At 41.6% G+C, this 18,649-nt stretch overlaps 1 protein-coding gene across 18 annotated transcripts in view; it reads right to left on the reverse strand.

The window, feature by feature from the left end:
* The window catches only part of ATP6V0A1 (ATPase H+ transporting V0 subunit a1), a 42,629-nt gene that overhangs the window by 22,782 nt on the left and 1,198 nt on the right, over positions 1-18,649 (reverse strand). For 10 of the 18 annotated variants that reach the window (XM_083708668.1, XM_083708681.1, XM_083708684.1 and 7 more), the window contains exons 2-11: positions 16,687-16,848; positions 15,913-15,991; positions 15,044-15,141; positions 14,250-14,378; positions 7,507-7,610; positions 5,800-5,926; positions 3,906-3,988; positions 3,669-3,762; positions 1,296-1,508; positions 232-382 (exon numbers count right to left, since the gene is read on the reverse strand). In XM_083708668.1, the coding sequence (XP_083564794.1) occupies positions 232-382; positions 1,296-1,508; positions 3,669-3,762; positions 3,906-3,988; positions 5,800-5,926; positions 7,507-7,610; positions 14,250-14,378; positions 15,044-15,141; positions 15,913-15,991; positions 16,687-16,803 (1,195 nt within the window). In that variant the 5' untranslated portion in view covers positions 16,804-16,848. The remainder of the gene's footprint in view (positions 1-231; positions 383-1,295; positions 1,509-3,668; positions 3,763-3,905; positions 3,989-5,799; positions 5,927-7,506; positions 7,611-14,249; positions 14,379-15,043; positions 15,142-15,912; positions 15,992-16,686; positions 16,849-18,649) is intronic. The other 8 variants (XM_083708682.1, XM_083708672.1, XM_083708674.1 and 5 more) reach the window with 1 other exon arrangement.

Here is an 18,649-nt window from a genome sequence, read left to right on the forward strand (position 1 = left end):
GTCAACCCTCCCCCACCCCAAGCAACATCAGTTCCTCTCCACATAGGGTTATGCAGATGCACAATAATAATAATAATAATAATAATAATAATAATAATAATAATAATAATAATTTTATTTATATCCCGCCCTCCCCAGCCGAAGCCGGAGAGAACAAACAGATCAAGCTTCTTCAACAATTTATCAGGTGCTAGAAGGAAAGGCTGCTTTTAGTAGGCCAGACGCCATTACCTGGATTGATCTCACGATAGGTTCCAATGCCATAGGCATCTACGATGTTCTGAAACCCAGCGGTGAACTTGTTTGTCTTGTTATATGTGGGTGGCGTCTGGTTGGTCTGCATCCTATTCAGGATGGAGGGGACAGTGGATCCGCTGTGTTCCTGTTACACACAAACACACTGGAGGTTAGCTTGTTGTGGAGCAGAAACCAAGATCAACTTATCAACACTATTCCTAATCGTTTAGAAAGCTCTTGTAGGTTGCCACTCTGCAGGCTCCCTGCACAGCTGCATTTTGTTTCCGACGGATGCAAATTACATGATCAGGCATGTTTCCGAAGGCAAGAGAGATCGCATTGGATTAGCTCCTGAGCCTCTAACAGCAAATCAATTAATGTATTCCGGTCCCTCTCCCAAGTGCCTTAAGGCAGGAAGGTGTGCATGTATTAAAATGTCTTGTGCATTATGTGAAAACAAACAGCGCGTCAGACGAGCTTTTAAAACCCAGTGGAAAAGATCTACTCATCACCATCCAAACGAGCCCAGAACTAGAAGAATTCAGTTGTCCTAAAGCTACAGAGTCAGAAAGGGGATTCCAAGCTGTGGGTGTATTTTTGTTATAGGCTAAAAATTCTAGGCAAGTCTCTTCCCTTCAGAAAGAAGTGAGGAATCTGGGCCAAAGGCCGAGTTTGTTTTCAAAGTCAGACAGATTTCAAATGAGTGCACTGTGCTCTTCTCCCATTTAGAGGGTGGAGACAAAAAGGGGAAGAAATAGATTGCCACTGAAATATCCACACAAATATCAGGGTTGGAGAAGAAGCACGTTTGTCAAGGCCAGAGCAGTACTTTGTGTCCACACACGAAACTAGCCACGGCTATTCTGCAGTCCTGTTTTGACTCAGGACACCTGTATCCAAAAACCAAGAGTCTATTGGGAAAAGCAGCAGATTTTGCTTCCAAGACCAATGGGATTCCCCCCCATGTTTTGCCTATAAAGATGCTTTCACTGGAAGTGTGCACCAGCAGTGTTTTCAGGGCATAGCAGTAGAGCCAGAGTGGTATGAGTTGTACTTACCGTGCCCCGCCTGAGAGCGAACTGGATGGAGTCAAGATCAGCAACGGGACACCAGACTTCGGCAATGAGACATTTCTGGGTCACATCTATGTTGCAGAGGTTCAGGGTGTGGTAGATGGCCTTCATCTTGCGCACCTTTATGAACCAGACACGGACGTTCTTGGCAGCAGCCTGCAGGACCCTCTGTCGGTGATCCTCGGTTTGGTTCAGCACCTGAAGGGGAAGAGGGACCGTGTCACATAAGGCCAGGCTCAAGAGATGCTGAACTGCATTCCAACACTGTCTAATTCTGAGAATTCTGCTGTTACCGAAGATACAGGAAGCCTGGAACAAAGACTGTGGTTGTGCATACTACGGATTTTGCATCCCGAAAACAGGGAATTACGTGCTCCAATTAAAATAAATGCAATTACCCATAGTCTTAACATGCAATGTTTATTCTGCTTTCGGTTAACCAAGGAAAGATGAGACTCAAATGGGGCATTCATCATTCTCTACCCTATCATCTACGGAAATTTTACTTAACCCACTCGAGCTTGAGACTTCACATATTTTCAGATCCTATTTTTGCAGCCATACAGGCTACAAACTTTTTATCTTCCCTCCCCCCGCCTCCCCCAGATGTTTTTTGTTGTACAGCAGACAACCATGTCCATGCCTCCATGGTACAATCCCAGAAATCCCTTCCAGCCCAAGAACAAGATGTTTAGCTGAAGGCAGAGGGAGGGAATGATAACTACGCAGTGGTGAGGAAGACTGAAAAATGGGGGTGGACAGGACCACCCCTGCTCACGAGCTCTGCAATTCCAACCATGTTGTTGCAGTTACATATGCTACATATTCCACAGCATCCCTGCCGAGTATGCCAAAAGAACAAATTGCTTGCATTCCCAGTAAGAGAATGTTCACCCCTGCCCCACCTCTGCTGGCATTTGGTAGAAAAAAATGCAGTATGGGGGGGGGGGGAGAGACTGAATGGGGAGTTTCTCAACTTTGGCAGATTTCTTGTGAAAAAGACCAGATTGCTTCAAAACTTTACATCTGAAAAATGACCATATAGTCAGAATAAGTCTATTAAAAAGACTAAAACAATATAACCACTCTGGAAGCTATAGCAAGGCCAACTTCTGACAGTACCCAAAAACCAACAAATGACCACAATTAGTGCTTTACAGGGGGCTAAACAGAGCTGCATTTGTTACCTCCACAAGAAGTGCAGCCCATTGCCTCAGGGCAATGGTGAGCCCAACGTACTATGCCAGTACGTACTATGTCAGGATCTTCAGTAGGGCCTTTGCTAAAGAAAGATATGTCAAGGCAGAAGAGGGGCTCCGCAAGACTAGGATATCTCAGGTTAAGTTAGCTCCTTGAATTGGGCCAAGAAGCTAGCCAGTAGAGTTAATGGCTAGAGACTAATGCAGCCCCTGAATGCAAAATACCCAGTAAGCAGATGGCTTGGCATTCTTTGAAGGTTACTTTCTGAAATCATCCAGAGAAACCAAAAGCAACTCAAGGCTGGCATTGAACGCCCACTAGAAGCTCCAAATCAAGTAATGAGATGTGGTAGCTTACAGTGCCAAAAACCTCCAAGGTCTAAGAGAATCAGCAAGTAGAAATTTGCCCTGCCAATTCCCAGGAGGAGATAGTCTACAAAGGCTACCAAAGTTGCATACCCAGCCAGGGAAGCAGATTGAAATAAAGGATGTCTCATTCAGGGAAGCTTAGTCAGGTGTCACAAGGCACACTGGAAAAGTATTGGGACCAGGTTACCTAAAGGACCTTCTTCATCCACATGATCTTGCCTGTGTATTGAGATCAAGTAGGTTGGGCAGGCACACAATAGCATTTTCAGTGGCTGCACCTCTATGCATTTTTACCCACTAAGATAGGTATTAACGTTTTTATGCAGGATTTTTAAAAACTATCTATACCACCTTGATTTTTTCCTGTTGGTGGTATTACAGTGCTGAAATTGAAATTATTTTGAATCATGTATACTATTACCTGGAGCTCCTTAAATAGTTGTTTTTATTTTATCTATTTTTATTATTGTTTACCATTGTAAGCAGCCTTGTGAGGGTGTCTACCCTGAGATATGGCCTAAAAATACTTAAGGAAATAGTTATAGCCTTAGGAGGGAGTGGGTTTGGACCAGAACCAACACCTGATTCGAGGGACACCTGGCAGTTAGCTTTCACAGCCAAATTATCTGTCCACTTAGATCAATGAACACCACACCCCCTATTAGAGTATATAATTGAAGATAAACTTCCCTGAGGGTAGCAAACCAAGCACAACAGAGAACAATTCAGAGCTCAGGAGCACCACCAAGGGGGAAAAACTGATCGTTCCCCACCCCCTCATCATTCATACCATCTGAAGGTCATCGATCCTGGTGTTGACTCCAGCAGCCATTTCCTTCCTTTCCTGTGGGGTTTCTGGACAGGGGTAGAGAGAAGCCCGGAATCTGAAAGGCACACAGTCTGCTCAGTGACAAAGTGACCACACAGCTAATATGATGGAGTGCTCACCACTTGAAAGCCAGTTCTCCATGAATTTGGAATGAGCTGCTTGAACTCCAAGAACCTCCCGTATTTCCAACTTGCTTACCCTTCACAGATCTTCTTGACTCGGTTTTTCAGCTGGTCACCTTGGAAGAAAATAATGAACACCGACTTGTGCACATAGTCCCCCTAGAAGAGAGGGGGGGAAACCAACGCAGGGAGAAGCCATTAAACAGTGGAATAAGCTTCTGGGGTTAGGCTAATATGGAGCCATTTCCTGGGTCTCAACTACACACACACACCCAGCAGCCTGCCAACATCTGTAGCATTAGGGAGCCTTTCAAAATGTATCCAGTTCCACCTCAGACCCTGCAAGGTCCCATACATGTTCCAGGGAGAGGCTATCGAGTAAACTCATTGTGCTTTTGCAGAATAATTGAGGGGGGCAGGGGAGGAGGAGAAGCAGAGATTAATAACCCTATCTAATTAAGTTTGGCTGGTATAAAGAGGAATTGCAATGTAACCAGAGAATCCAGGCAAATAAGCCTAGCAGCTGAACAAGGACGTGATCTGCAGTAAACAAGCAGAAGGAAAAGGAGTGAATGGAAAGGAACTGATGTATGCGGTGGACTTTAGAGTCCAAACTCTTGAACTCTCCGGGGAGGCCAGCAGTGCATTCTTCAGGCAGCTGGCTGGGCTCAGATAGCGACTTCCCCCCTTCCTGCATTTGTTCAAGAACAAGACACCGGGCTACCTCCATTAGGAAACTTTTGTGCAGCCTTGATGAGAATAGGGGCATTGGGTGGGTGCAACCTTGTTGTCCGTTACACTTTCCTCTGCTAAGGATGAAGGCAGATGATTGCTATGATTCCGACTGCCTTCTCTAAGACAAAGACATTCTGAATCCTAAGCTGGGACTGTGCTATAAAAATATATATCCCACCCCACAAACAGCTGATTTCTGCAGCATATACAGACATGCAAATGAAGGAAAAATGAAAAGATTTGCTTATCTTGGACATTAGTAGACAGGTGGTAGGAACAAAATAAACCTTGATTAGGGGCTTCAAACTGTGTTGTGGAGGGAAGAGAGACCTCTTTTCTGCCTCTCACGCACCCATCTGAACTTTTCACAAATCCTAATTTCACCTTCATTGTAACTGGTGTTTGGTTTCTCAAACAAGACACCCAAGAGTCAAGCCTGCCTGGAAGAATTTCCCAAGACTTAGGGTAACCCCCTGAGCCCAAATTCTAGAGTAGCTGGCATTATTCAAGCTCCATACAACTTACTACCTCGTATAATTAATAATAATAATAATAATAATAATAATAATAATAATAATAATAATTTTTTATTTCTACCCCCCCATCTGGCTGGGTACCATTATTTGTCCTCACTACTAACCCTGTTGATACTGTTAGTTGTTTAAGTTAACAAAAACAGATCCATCTGTGTCATTTAACAGTGTGTTTCAGGATCCGTTTTGTTTACATTTTAAAACATGTGACAAATTTAATTATTATAGCACACCGACATAGCAAACATGTACTTAAATCAAGTCTATCCAATATTTAGAGAGCATTTGGTTTTTGAGCTCATTCATCTAGCTTAATGTTCTTCTTTAGTGGACTAAAACCATACATAGTCAAAACTTCAACTGAGAATATCTTTTTAAGGATATTGACATAAAACTCTTTTGAGGATGTATTTGAGGGTACTGAGATAAAAGGTAACTTCTATAAGTGAATTGTTAAGCTGTCAAAAGAAAAGACCACTTTTAAAATTTCACGATCCTACACCTCCACATAATGAGGGCATTATCAAATGGCTTCAAAGCAAGTAGGAAGTTGTATTTCAGATCCAATTAAAATATGATTTCCCCCTGATCCACAACAGAAGTCAAGCTTTTGTTAAGAAGAACACACTGTAAGAAGTTAGGCTGCAAGCTTTCATCTCGACAACCCACAGCAGCCTGCGGCTGCAAAAGCAGTCCTTATACCGTCACAGGGTCCTCCAGCGGATTTTCAATTTCAGCCTGACGCAAGAAGACATTTCCACGACACACCCTCCACAGCATCCGCTCAAAGGTAGGGATCCGCTCACGATTGATCACACCAGCCACAAATCTGAACACAATGGAAGTCACACAAAAATAAAAGAAATTAGTACACATTCAGCAATGTTCTGTTCAGTGCAGGGCCTGGAAGACACACAGACAGACACTGTAAAGGCAAGCAGAAAGCAAGAGAGGGACCCAACATGAACGGTTTCGTGAATGTGAAAGGGAAACAAGCCACTGTCTATGCAATTTTAGTAAAAAAAAGAAGGAGGTAGGATTCAAACTCTGTTTCTTCCAGCATTAAGAACTACCTGACTTTTAGAAAACATCTGAAGGCAGCCCTGTTTAGGAAAGTTTTTAATGTTTGATTCTATTTTTAATATTCTGTTGGGAGCATTATTATTATTATGATTATGAAGCCACTTTTGCTCTTTTGTGCTGTGCCTATAGAAAGGCTTGACACACTGTGGCTAAGGAAGCAGAACTATGGTTTGGCATGACATATAAACTGGCAACCCTTGTTTCATAATTGACCAGCAAAACAGGATGGGGAACTGTGCTTTGAGGTGGATTTGTGAATCATGATATGCGATGTGGTGTCTGAATTGACCAGCTATAGGTTACAGTCTACTCCCAAAGACTGCTACACCAAGGAGAGAGGCATAATCTTATGGCACTGAGTATTGAGACAAAGGAAAAACAAAAGCAGCCAAGCACTCTACACACCCCATAGTATACCTGCTGTATGTTCGGAACCTCAAACCATTATGGGTTCTAGATAGTTAGTTCAAAGCGTGATTGGCATTAAAATCTGAGATGAGGCAAAAATTAGCAAATGTTATAGAAATAAGACCTAAAGAAGTTACATTCTCAAAGAGGTGGAAATTTGCTGCAGGACACCATTTGTTAAAATGGTCCATTTAACAATGATTAAGCAATTATATAAAAAAACTAAGATGCACCACAGAAAATAAAACAAGTGAGTATCAAGTACAATACTACATGAAATCAAACATGAGAATGGAAGCTGAACAAAATTCATGCAGACAGAAAAACACATAGGATTGTCATTTTGCCTGAATTTTGCATGCTAAGAGAAGGACAAATTTAGTAGATCTTTAACTGGAAATCATTACTTCCATGTCAGCCTTTCAGAATCTGAACAAAATCCACTATTGTGTAAATCTAGAACTCTGTTTATCAATTGTTAGTGCACATAAAAGGCATCCATAGCTGCTGTCAAGGCTATCCAAATATCAAAGCAGCACTACAAGGAGATAGAGTGAAGAGTGAAAACTGATAAGCTACAGAAATTCTATATTATCTGCACAGCCTGGGGCCTATATTTATTTGGTTCTTTACATTTCCAAAAACATAAAAGTGGAACTGCTGTCAGTTAACTGCTTTTCTGTCAACAATCTGGCACGAGATGCATCCTGTTCAATCAGATCTAATACTGAGCAACTTAATTCAGATTCAGCTAAATAATATGAACACCAAGAAATAGCTTGCTCTCCTCCAAGGAATCAAGAATAGTACGGAAGAATGCAAACCCAAGTCCTACGGCCTTAACCAATCATGACTGATGCGCAGAAGAGATCCTACAGAACACAACCGACGCTGCTGAAAAGTGAAAGTTGCACGTACCCTAACCGTAGCGGGGTTCCTCTTCCCAGTTCACTCGGCTCCAGCAGAGACGAAGACTCCTCCAACAGGTCGGGATCCGCCATCTGCTGATGATGCAATTCAGCCTGAATTCACAAATCAATTAACATCTAATGAAACTAGTTAGTGGCATGCAGGGGGATGAGGAACCAGGAGATGGATGGAGAGAAGCAAAGAAATACCAAAGGAGGAAAAAATGAAAGAAGAGAAGGGTCTAGGAGGATGTGAAGAAAAGGTGAGCAAGGCATCTCCACAAAGCCAACAGAGGGAGAGCGACGTGATGCTTGCGAAACACAGACCTTCCAAGCTGGGCATAAAAACTGCAAGTTAAGCTCCAAAGAAATATGGTGGGAAACGGGCAATCTCTCATTCATGCCTCTGCAGACTTTTGAAAAGGGAGTCTCCCCTTCCCCCCTTTAAATGCCACCATGCAACTATGCAGCTGCTCTGTACTCTAGTGCATGCTATCAGCCTCAGCAAAGATGCTCCAGACTCTATAAAGAGAGGGAAACATGTACATAGAAGTTGGAAGAAAGGCAAGAGGTTGTCTGGCCAAGAACTGGATGATATATACCAGCTTCCTCAAACTTGGATCTCCAGCTCTTGTTGGACTACAATTCCCATCACCCTACCTAGCTGGACCAGTGGTTGAGGATAATGGGAACTGTAGTCCAACTGGAGACTCAAGTTTGGGAAACACTGCTATATACACTGGGCTATGTATACTATGAACCTTAGGGAGAAGATAACAAAATATTAAAATTCTGCCATAAAGCAAACCATGTTCTACACTAAACAAAGTTAAGTGTCAGTGGGTTATGATTAAGCAAACTAAAGCGCCTACCTACTTATACTGTAATTTATTCTGCTTCTGTTACTAATGGGGAATAGCAAGAGTTATGTAGGGCACTGAAGCTCAGTCCTGGAAAGCCTCCCAGGCCCTATTCCATTTTCTGTGATTTCAGCAGGCATTTCCTATGTATTTTTCCTGCCTAGTTTCATGACCAGAGGGGTCTAAACCTTTGCTTTATTTATTTACTTACTTATTTAATAAAATGTATATACTGCTTGATTGGAAAAAGAAACCTCAAAGCAGTTTATGAAAGATGAAACAGTAAAGTCAAGAAAAATTTAAACCCTACTTTAAAACATACAAAAGTTTAAATACTAAAAAAGATTTAAGATCGCTTTAAGAAATATGTGGATTTTAGGGTGCTTATACCCAACACCAGGGCCTAAAAATTTGAACCGGAATTCTGCAAGCTGAATCAGAACTTAGGCAAATCATCGTAATATCCTATTATGAATGATTTATTATGAAATGTGATTGCTCTGTCCAATTTATTCTGCTTTTGCTAGCTGTACGTGGCAAAGAACATGGAGGACCCAGCTACAAATAATAGAAATCTCATTAGCAATCCTCACTGGCTTCCGAGATTTCAGCAGGGTTCGCCCACACACTTCCAAGAATACTCTGCCATAATGGCTAGAAAAGGGCTTTTATTATTTCTTTTATTTCAATATGATCAAGAAGCCAGGTTCTAAAGTTACAGCATAATCTTGTCTTATACCAAGTTCTGTGCTTGTACAGAATATACACAGCCCCAATTTATTTGACCAGATTGACCTTGCAAAAAGATCTGAAGAGGAACAAGATAATTTTATATCCTCCAAATGAAAAATAACTTGCTACTTCTGCACCTTGGGTGAACCCCACAAAAGGGAATTTTGACACCCTTTTCCCCCAGCACGCTTTATTTCAAACAAAGCATGCATGACTTAGAACATTTGTACACATTTGTTTATTATTTAATTTCTTTTATGAATTGTTTCCCCTAAAACATCTTTTTAGCTCTTCATCTTTTCAGCTGGAATTCACGACTTAATCATTTCCCCCTGTAACCTGCTGGCTAAGACTTAAAATGGAAACTTAACTTGCGCAAGCACTCATGATATAGCTCAGGAAGGATGTTGATGCTACACCTTCAGAGGCAGCATTAACATGACAAAACAGTCAAAATCATTTCTACCTTGACACAGCCCATATGGTAAAGAAAACACTTGGAGAAAAGAAGCAGATGTAGCTTTAAAATAAGACATCACCTTCCAACACGCATGCAAGGGGCTCCTGCAAATGAAAGGCATGAGAATCCGAAGACACACATATCAGACCAAGCAACTGGCCATGAGTACAGACCACAGTCCAGCAGCACAGGCAGACTGATTTGCTATTCAGAACACAAAGGGGCTCCTAAAATCTCCCTGAAATTGTAAAAAGCACAAGCTTTCGGCAACAGGGTAATAAGGTGGGAGTGTGCTGAAATATGCTCCCCTGGTCTTCCAATTCCTTCTCCAATCTATAGCAGGAATGTTGAACTTGTGACCTCTCCTGTTGATATTGGATGATAACTCTCATCATCCATGCCCACTGACCATGCTGACTTGGGCTGATGAGAGTCCAACAGCATCTGAAGGGCCACAGGTTCCCCATCCAATCCACAGTTACAATACTTCAAGGAGGAGAGGACAGAGAGTGAAGAAAGAGCAGTGAGTGGAGGGACCCCCTGTTCCCCATCCTTTGGACCTCCTGGGAAACTCAACAAACTTGCTGTACCTGGAACTGGGTGTGGAGAGGACAGCTGAATGGGTCACAGCTGTGGGCAGCCTGAGGAAGTACTATCCACCTTGGCTCTGCCCATTAAGAGTCTAGAGTGAGAGACTAGGGTGATATCTTCCCCTATCTATTTCATTCTGCATGTAGCAAAACAGATGTGTAGGTAAGTCCCATGTAAGAAATGCATAGGCAGGATACTGGCAGAAACAGTATCAGGCGAACTAGCCTTAATTCTTCCATTTTCAACTCTCCTATTCATGATACCGTTTCACAAAAGATAATTTGCTTTCAAGGCCTCTTTGCTTCCACCTAAATCTCCCCTCGTTGTGCCTACCACCATGCTGAAGTCCCCTGCCTGACTGTTCAAGGAATGCAACAAAGAAAGCAGGAAATAAAATGCCAGCATACTCTATAAAACACAGCTCCTCCAACATACGTACATGGAGAACACAAATGGCTGGGTTTTTTTTTTAAAGTGAAAGATCTTGAACTGCATTTGCAAGTACAAAAATGTTTATTTCTATTGTACAAGTCCTCAAATTATGTTACAGGGAGCCTGCAAGGGGCAGGGAGGTAGAGACTTGCTTCAAACCTTGTGCCACTTCCGCCATCAATTTGATGACAATGTCTTAGCTTTTGTTTGTTGTTTGGGAGGGCCAAGCTCAGACCCAGTGGATTGAATTGTATCAGCATCTCTTATACCAACAAGCAGCAACCATCCCACAACTTGAAGAAGAAATGCACTATCAGAAAGCTTTCCTACAAGAGCATCCTTTTTATGGCATTTTATGTTTTATTGTACTTGCGTATTACTTTTACACCACCTTAGTATTTTTTAAAAAATATGAGAGGCACTCTATAAATACTTTAGCTGTTGTCCAGGGTGTGCAGCTCAAGGTCTTTCTGCAATGGATATACAAAACATCACACACACACACACACACACACACACACACACAAGCCCTTGAGCAAATGACAAGAGTAAACACAGATACAGTTTTCACAGTCCGCAACAACTGCAGCAGGGACCACCAAAAGGAGGAACAGATGACAGATGGAGAATGAGAACTAAGGGTTGAAGATGATGACAGAAAAGAAAGAAACCAGAGGAAAGAGATGGAAACTGCATGCCATTAACCATTACTTTTCCAGTCTTCTTGCAGTCTACTCTGGGGCACTTATGGTTAATAGATCCAGAGATATTTCTCCAGTTCTTACTGTTCTTCACAAAGCAAAAATATGAAGACCGAGAAAAGAATCACCATTTTAGCAGAATCAAAACCATTGCGTCCTTTTTCATAGGCAAGAAATGGCTTCGCTGGCATTGTGGTCCCATTCGTTAATTGTCGGGCCCCATCTTCCCTCCTGCAGCTCCCACAGCTGAATTCAGGGTCCACAGATCCAAGACTTGCCTCGCAAACCATTTCTTGCTGTCAAGTTATGAATATTTCACAAACTCCCCCAAAGTTTTACAAAGTCTTCAAATGTTGAACTGCAGCAGCAAGTTTCTCAGTGGTTTAGAAAAAAAGATGATGATTGAGCAACAGCTCTGTTGTGCCACCTTAAAAACCGCTGCCTAAATTTGAATCACTGACAGGACCATCATCTATTTATGTGAAGCTCTTTCAAAGAACAAACATGAAGCAACTCATGACTCTGAGGAAACTACATTTCAGTGGAAAGTTACACAGTACATACTATTCACCATGGCCTGCTTAGTCTAAACAGTTGCTCAGATGGGTCCCCAATCCTAAAAACATTAAAAAGAGACTTTGTAGAGGCAACTGCACCATTCAGCAAGCACTACCATTCATTATACCCTGTTTAGATTTTGAAGCTGAAAAGCTGTGAAGGCCTAGCTCTCTTAAGCAGCAGAAGACGTGGCCAAACCTGTGTCTGGAATGTACCACTTCAGACCACAGGTGGAGTTCCAGTATCCTGTATGCAGAAAACAAGCATGCTGCTTAGAAGGGATTGTTTTTTTATATGAAGAAGCACACCATCATGTGATCCTGCTGTAAATGTTCACATTTACACTATGTATTTAGTACAAGTAAGCACTTGGAAGAACTGCAACTCCAGCAATGCCCAAGTGGGAAAACTTGGAAAAAACATTTGCTGGACAATGCACTGCAAAAAAAGCTCAGCTGTGGTAAAGGGCAAAAATCAAAATCATCACATAACTTACCTAAACTCAATGTCAGGTAGCTGGTGTTGTGCAGTCCAATATAAGGTTGCTCTTCAGCAGGTATGATACTTAAGTTGGCCATCAAATAACACACAAAGCTCAACATTTACACACATAGATGCAGGTTGCTGTGCCAAAGTAAAATTAACCAGCACTTGTTGCACCAAGATTGGATGCTTCCCCAAACACTACATGTTCAAGTGTTTTTCCACAACTGTGAAGGGTCAGGAACTTCATTTTTATTTCAAAGGCGGAAGTTGAGCATATATCCACTTAATCCTAGCTGTCACATTTCTAAGTGCTCCAGCTGCTTCAAGTATTTCTTGAGAACCATTTGAGCATTGCACCTCAGACGGAACAAGCTGTCCATGCAGCCCCCCTGCCTTAGTGCTAGGTGGATGGTTAACAGCAAAGGATCATATCAGAAACGTTAGAAAGGCCCTATCACCGTGGTCAGCAATTAATTTTTACCAGAGGCCACATTTGTAATTAAGCTAGGTTATGGCCATCAATGCTCCTGAGAAAAAAGCAAATTTTTGCTTATATATTTGCTTATCCTGTGCAATTTACTCTCAACATTCTGAGATTTCACCAGACACTGCCTTCAATCCTACCTTGGCACCCTTAACAGGCAGACACTCAGTTTAAAATATACACAAGCCAAGAATCTCAGGATGCTGAATGTCACATTCAATACCAAATTCCACACTTAGATGGCAGCTGCAAAACCCAAAGCACAACTCGTGTGTGTGTGTGTGTGTGTGTGTGTCCAGGAGGCACCACCCCAACCGACGACAGCTTACAAACTGTTTTTCAACATTTGAAGACAAGGAGCATAGACCCATTATTGATCATATTCCCCAAGCACCCACATTATCATCCACAAAGCAAGAGCAGAGGCAGCAAAAAACTTGTCGTTTTTCAAAGAAGGAAAGCAAGATCCCATTTTCTTTACCTAACAAATCCATTTTTCTCTGAGTGTTGAATTAGAGGGAGGGTAGCACTACTGGACCACAGGTTTCAGGCCTTTACCAGGGCTCCAACTATCCAAGTTGAACATGACATATCATGGTTGCAAAAAGCCTCTTAATGGAGTCCATAACTCTACAGTCTTGGGAACATAAATCTAAACGTGTTCAGTGCCATCATATCACCACCTGGAAGAACAGACTTTTCTAAAGCATTTGTTTGGATTTGCTAGTGACATTCATTTAATGATGTGTCAAAAATAGTTGCTGATCCAGATTTTTTAACTTCTGCCACTTTCTCTAACTACCCTTCCTAAATGACTAACAGGACTAGAAAAATCCTAGCCAACTGGCTGTCCAGATGCCTAGAAATCTGAAGGGCATGAGCAGCAAGTCTGAAACACATCAGGGACTCCCAGCCTGACACCAAGGTAAGGCTCAGATTGTGCAAAGCTCTTGTTGACCTGTTCTAACATTGTGCTATTCAAAAGAGGGAGACAGATCACTCTGCATCCATACTTTTCTTGCTTGTCTAGCTAGCAGAAATGAGGCTGGAAATATCCTAGCATTCAGTTTTCCTTATTACTGAAACTTTGATCCTAGCAACTGGAAATCTGGATAGGTGCTCTGCTTTCCAAGCCCTTTTACATCATGCCCCCAGGAATCTTTCGGGGGCTCTACATGATCAAAGGTTTATACACCCTTCTGACAAGTGTCAGAGGAATATTTTACCTAGACATGAACACTTAGCAATTGCACATAATGTAAGCCATGGGGTGGCTAGCTCGTATGTTTGCATGAATGATGGAAAACAACTTGTAGAAGTTTCTCGAAATCAAGGGGGGGCACTGCTGCCCAAAACTGTAACTTAAACAAGCGTTCTCAAGAAGAAAAGTGGAACGTTGTGATGAGCTGGCCCAGCTGCATAAGAAGCAAAAACATCCGATATTCTGACCTCATCAAAAAACTGCTGAGTTTTGCGCAGTATAAATTTTAATTCCGTCAGCTCTAGGAAGTTCCTTTTCAGGGCTTCCTGGTTGGTATTAATCTCTTTGAGCTCATTTTCAATCTTCTCAAAGTTTGCCTGCAGAAAAAAGAGAAGTAAGATGAAAATGAGTTGATTATTAGCTGTCAATATGCTGTAGTAGACGCATCTTTTCCTCGATGTATGAACTGTCAGTTCCTTTAATCTCTCTAAAGCCAAATTCAAATCCTATGCTAGAATAGAGACAATCTTCTACATTAAAGAACTATTATTTTTACCTTTTACAGCCAGAGATGCCCTTGAACAAATTATATAAATCAGTAACTAAACTGCCATTGGCTGATGCATTTATGATTCCTTTTATTGGAAAACTAGAGACCTATAAAAGCTGGGCTCCCATCAAGGCTGTTTGGATGATTGCTTATGAAGTCATGAACAAGTGCTGGAGCAAAACACTTTATCCCCTCATCCCCTATTGTCCACCACCTTCAGAACAAAGACCGTGGCTAGTATTAAACCAGTGTTCTTTGTTAATGTCTGGACTAAGGAACTCTGGCTGAACCATTGTTAACAAACCAGGAAAATATGTCAGGGTATTCCCCCAGACCTTTCTGTAAAACTCTATTCAGCATCCAGTTCTAGCTATTTCCTCTGCAATCTGATTTTCCCACTCAATATTTCACTTTTCACAGGCCTGTATCAAGAGAAATAAGCCTTGCAAAACCCCAAGGTGCTATGATTTTACAAGCCACAGTGTTATTTACCTCCAAATCAATCATGTCTCGGGGGAATGGCACCTCTGGATTCTCGCCGGTGTCTGTGATGGGAATGTTGGCCTTCTTAATCTCCTTTTCCACAAACCCTAAAAAGGGGGAGAACTGTAATGAGGGGATGATTTAAGAAGAGTATGTAATATCATATACGTGAGAGAAGGCCTCACGGATCTGCATACCTCCCCTGTGCAACTGACCATCTGATGCCCCATTCCACCAGACCACACAAACACCTCCACTATTAACATCTCTTCTCATTTAAATAATCTACAAAATGATAATTTAAAAACCACAGGTCAAAGAAAGTAGATTACTACCATATATTTTGTTCTGATTTCATGATAGTAAAATGGATGCAGCATGCCTTAATAAATAACAATTGCATGAGGACTAAATAATCACATGTCACTCTCCCCAGACTTATACAAAGGAATTTTGACCTTATGGGTTCATTTCCACACAACAAGAACATCTTATACTTTTGCTAGCTGCTATTGGAATCTATTTTCCTTCTATTTTATCTGTTATGCTGCTAACTATCATGTCACGTTGTATATCATATTCTCATGATTTGGATCCTGTTCTAATTTCTGCAACAATGTACAATATGCAGATTATTTAGCATAGCCACAGAAATCTGGGGAGAGGTTTAAAGAATCCCAGACTGATTTAGCCCCATCAGCCTATTCCAGGCATAGGCAAACTCAGCCCTCCAGATGTTTTTGGGACTACAACTCCCATCATCCCTAGCTAACAGGAACAGTGGTCAGGAATGATGGGAATTGTAGTCCCAAGCCATCTGGAGAGCAAAGTTTGCCTATGCCTGGCATATGCACATGCAAGAGAAAGCAATGACATACTAAGTTTCCTGTCCATCTCTTCACACCTCCGGACTTCATTGACAAATTTACGCTGGAACACATTCACATCAGGGTTTAGCTGTCAATAAGAACAAAACATAATTTCTATTACATGTGTGCAGTGACTGAAAACCAGTTGTTGCTCATCTCCAAACCCTTCTGTACCATAAACTATATTGGTGTGATGTCACAGAAAGCTCATGAACATTTTAACTGTTCAAAGAGAAAATGCAAAGGATTGCTACCCGATCAATAAAAGATCTATAAAGAGCCCATTTGTTAGTTCCACCAACCTTAGAAGTTCAGAGAGCAGTGGCAGCCCAGGAGAAAGCATTCTCTGCAGCAGCCCCTTTGTTATAAAACTATCTATCTACAGTGGTACACCTGGCACCTTCACTGTATGATTTCTGTTGTATGCTGCAGACGTACCTCTTTCGCCTGGCTTTTAACATTTGAGATATCTTTTCAGGACCCATTCTATTCTTATGATTGTAATTTGTTTCACACTGTTTCTAATATTTTATTTTTAAATTGCTGTAACCTGTACTAGGACCTTATGATGGAGGCAAGCATGAAATTGAGTACTTGATCATTGTAGGGCACAGAACAACCATTCACAACAAAAGGCAGCAACATTGATAGTTAATACCTTCACAGAATCTAAAGATGCTTCAGTTATATCCTAGTATGGGGGGGGGATCCTTGAGCATAGGTAACAGTTGTCACAAACAGCAACACAATAAATTGTGTGGACCAACAGGGCCAGATACATACATCTCGAAACTGGACCTTCCCAAGTTCTCCCAGTTCACTGACACAGCAATACGCTGCTTCAGACTGAAGGAAAAGTTGTGCAAGGGTCATTTCTTCACTCCGGAAGAGCTCCCCCATAGTGAGAGAGAAGAGCCGGGCAAACTAGGGTGAGAATCCTTTTGCCTTTAGGAGAAAGAAAAAGGAGGACAAATGTAAGATTCAACAGAAAGGTATCAATTCTGTTATCTACCTTTTGGGGTACATGGAAGGCATATATTGTAGATTAATTTATATCTCTCTCATGGAGATTGAAAACTAGGACTGGAACACCTCAAACTGAAGTAAGAGAAGAGCATAAAAATTCTGAAAATATTATTTAAGAATTGTAAAAAAGGAACGCCTATTCCATGGTGTCTCATTTTTATGCGCCACACACAACTAACCCCTACTATGCAGCACTCAAAAATTCTGTTGCCTCTGAATTTCACCTCTCAGTTCCAGCTAATGCTTCATGACCAGCTGCCCATCATGTGGCACCTCTGCAAGCTGCTGCCCCAGAAACACAAGCAGCAGCCTATCAGCTGACAGCCATCTCCAGGGAAAAACTGTTACATAGCACTGCAGCAGATTTAGCTGGTCGCATAGGGATTCAGAGCTTATTTTCACTAAGGGATGGGAGAACATCCGGATGTCATAGTCCACAGGGATTATCCAGTGAAAGTAAAGTCTGGTTGGTTTTGCAGTCTCCTCAGTCATGCTGATAAAACAGAAAGTGAACCACTAATGTCAGGCTTGAGACATAAGAAATGCCACATCAGAATGATATGGGCTTAATCAGCGTCCAGAAATATTTCAATTTATTAACATATAAATGAAGATTTTTTTTTAAAGTGAATCATTTTTTGTTCTGCTTGGAAAGTCTTTTTCAAACAGTTGAGGCAAAACACTATGCAGAGATTTATCCATACTTTTGTCTTACTTGCTACCGATGCAGTAAGCATTTAATGCATCAATGATTGGAATGGTGTTGCTACTGTCCACTTGGTTTTTGATCAGTGGACAAAAGAGGGAGGTACTTGGGAAATACATGTGAAAATATAGCTTGATATAATATAGTATAGATCAGAGCTTTCCAAACTGTGTGTCGGTTGCAGTGTGTAGGTGTGTTGCGCAAACGGTCCCCACACTCCAACCAGGGCTGGAAAGGGGTTAGTTTAATCTCCAGTTTGCTAGTAAAACTGAATTACTGTGTTGTGAAATGATGTATGTCTAAAAAGTGTGTCACCAACATGAAAAGTTTTGAAAGCTCTGACATAACTAATTCAATGAAAATAATGCACGGACGCTACTGCTCACTGATGGCTGAGCAGCAAGAGTTAAAAAGCAACACACATTATCCATGCTGAATGCTAACAATTACTGAGACTAGGAGCCTTTCCAAAAAATAAACTACAAATTAACTCTGGCATCTTACTCCAATAAGCCACTCAACAAGAGATGGGGGCATTGCAAGGGCACCACAGCGGCAGTATGACTGAACTTTGAGCTTATCTGCCCAAATGCCTGACAAATTTGTAAGGCCCAACTCCAAGAAAAGTTGCAATTATTATTTTATACAAGCTAAGGTGCAGCAACCGAAACAAATGCCATGCTTGAACACATGCTTTCACGTCAGAAGGATAGCATTAATGAATTAATAAAGTTAGTAAGTGCTGGATGACAGGAATCTAAAGAATCCTTAAGACTAGAATCCCCATTTCAATTTATTGTCTCTTGAGCTCCCCCACCTCAGTTTTTTTAAAGTGAAGTACATTCTTTCCCCTTTGCAGAACTCTCCATTCTTGTAACTGCCTTTAATGCATCTCTTTGATGTACCAGAGCCCATTTTCACTCAACCCCATCAAGACTGGGGCAATTTCTCTTTATTTCACCCCCTTGGTGAGCAGGAATGTGCCTTCCATCTTCTTATACCTAACACAAAGGC

The sequence above is a fragment of the Podarcis gaigeae genome, assembly GCF_964106915.1.
Source record: "Podarcis gaigeae genome assembly, chromosome: 13".
NCBI classification, from domain to species: domain Eukaryota; kingdom Metazoa; phylum Chordata; class Lepidosauria; order Squamata; family Lacertidae; genus Podarcis; species Podarcis gaigeae.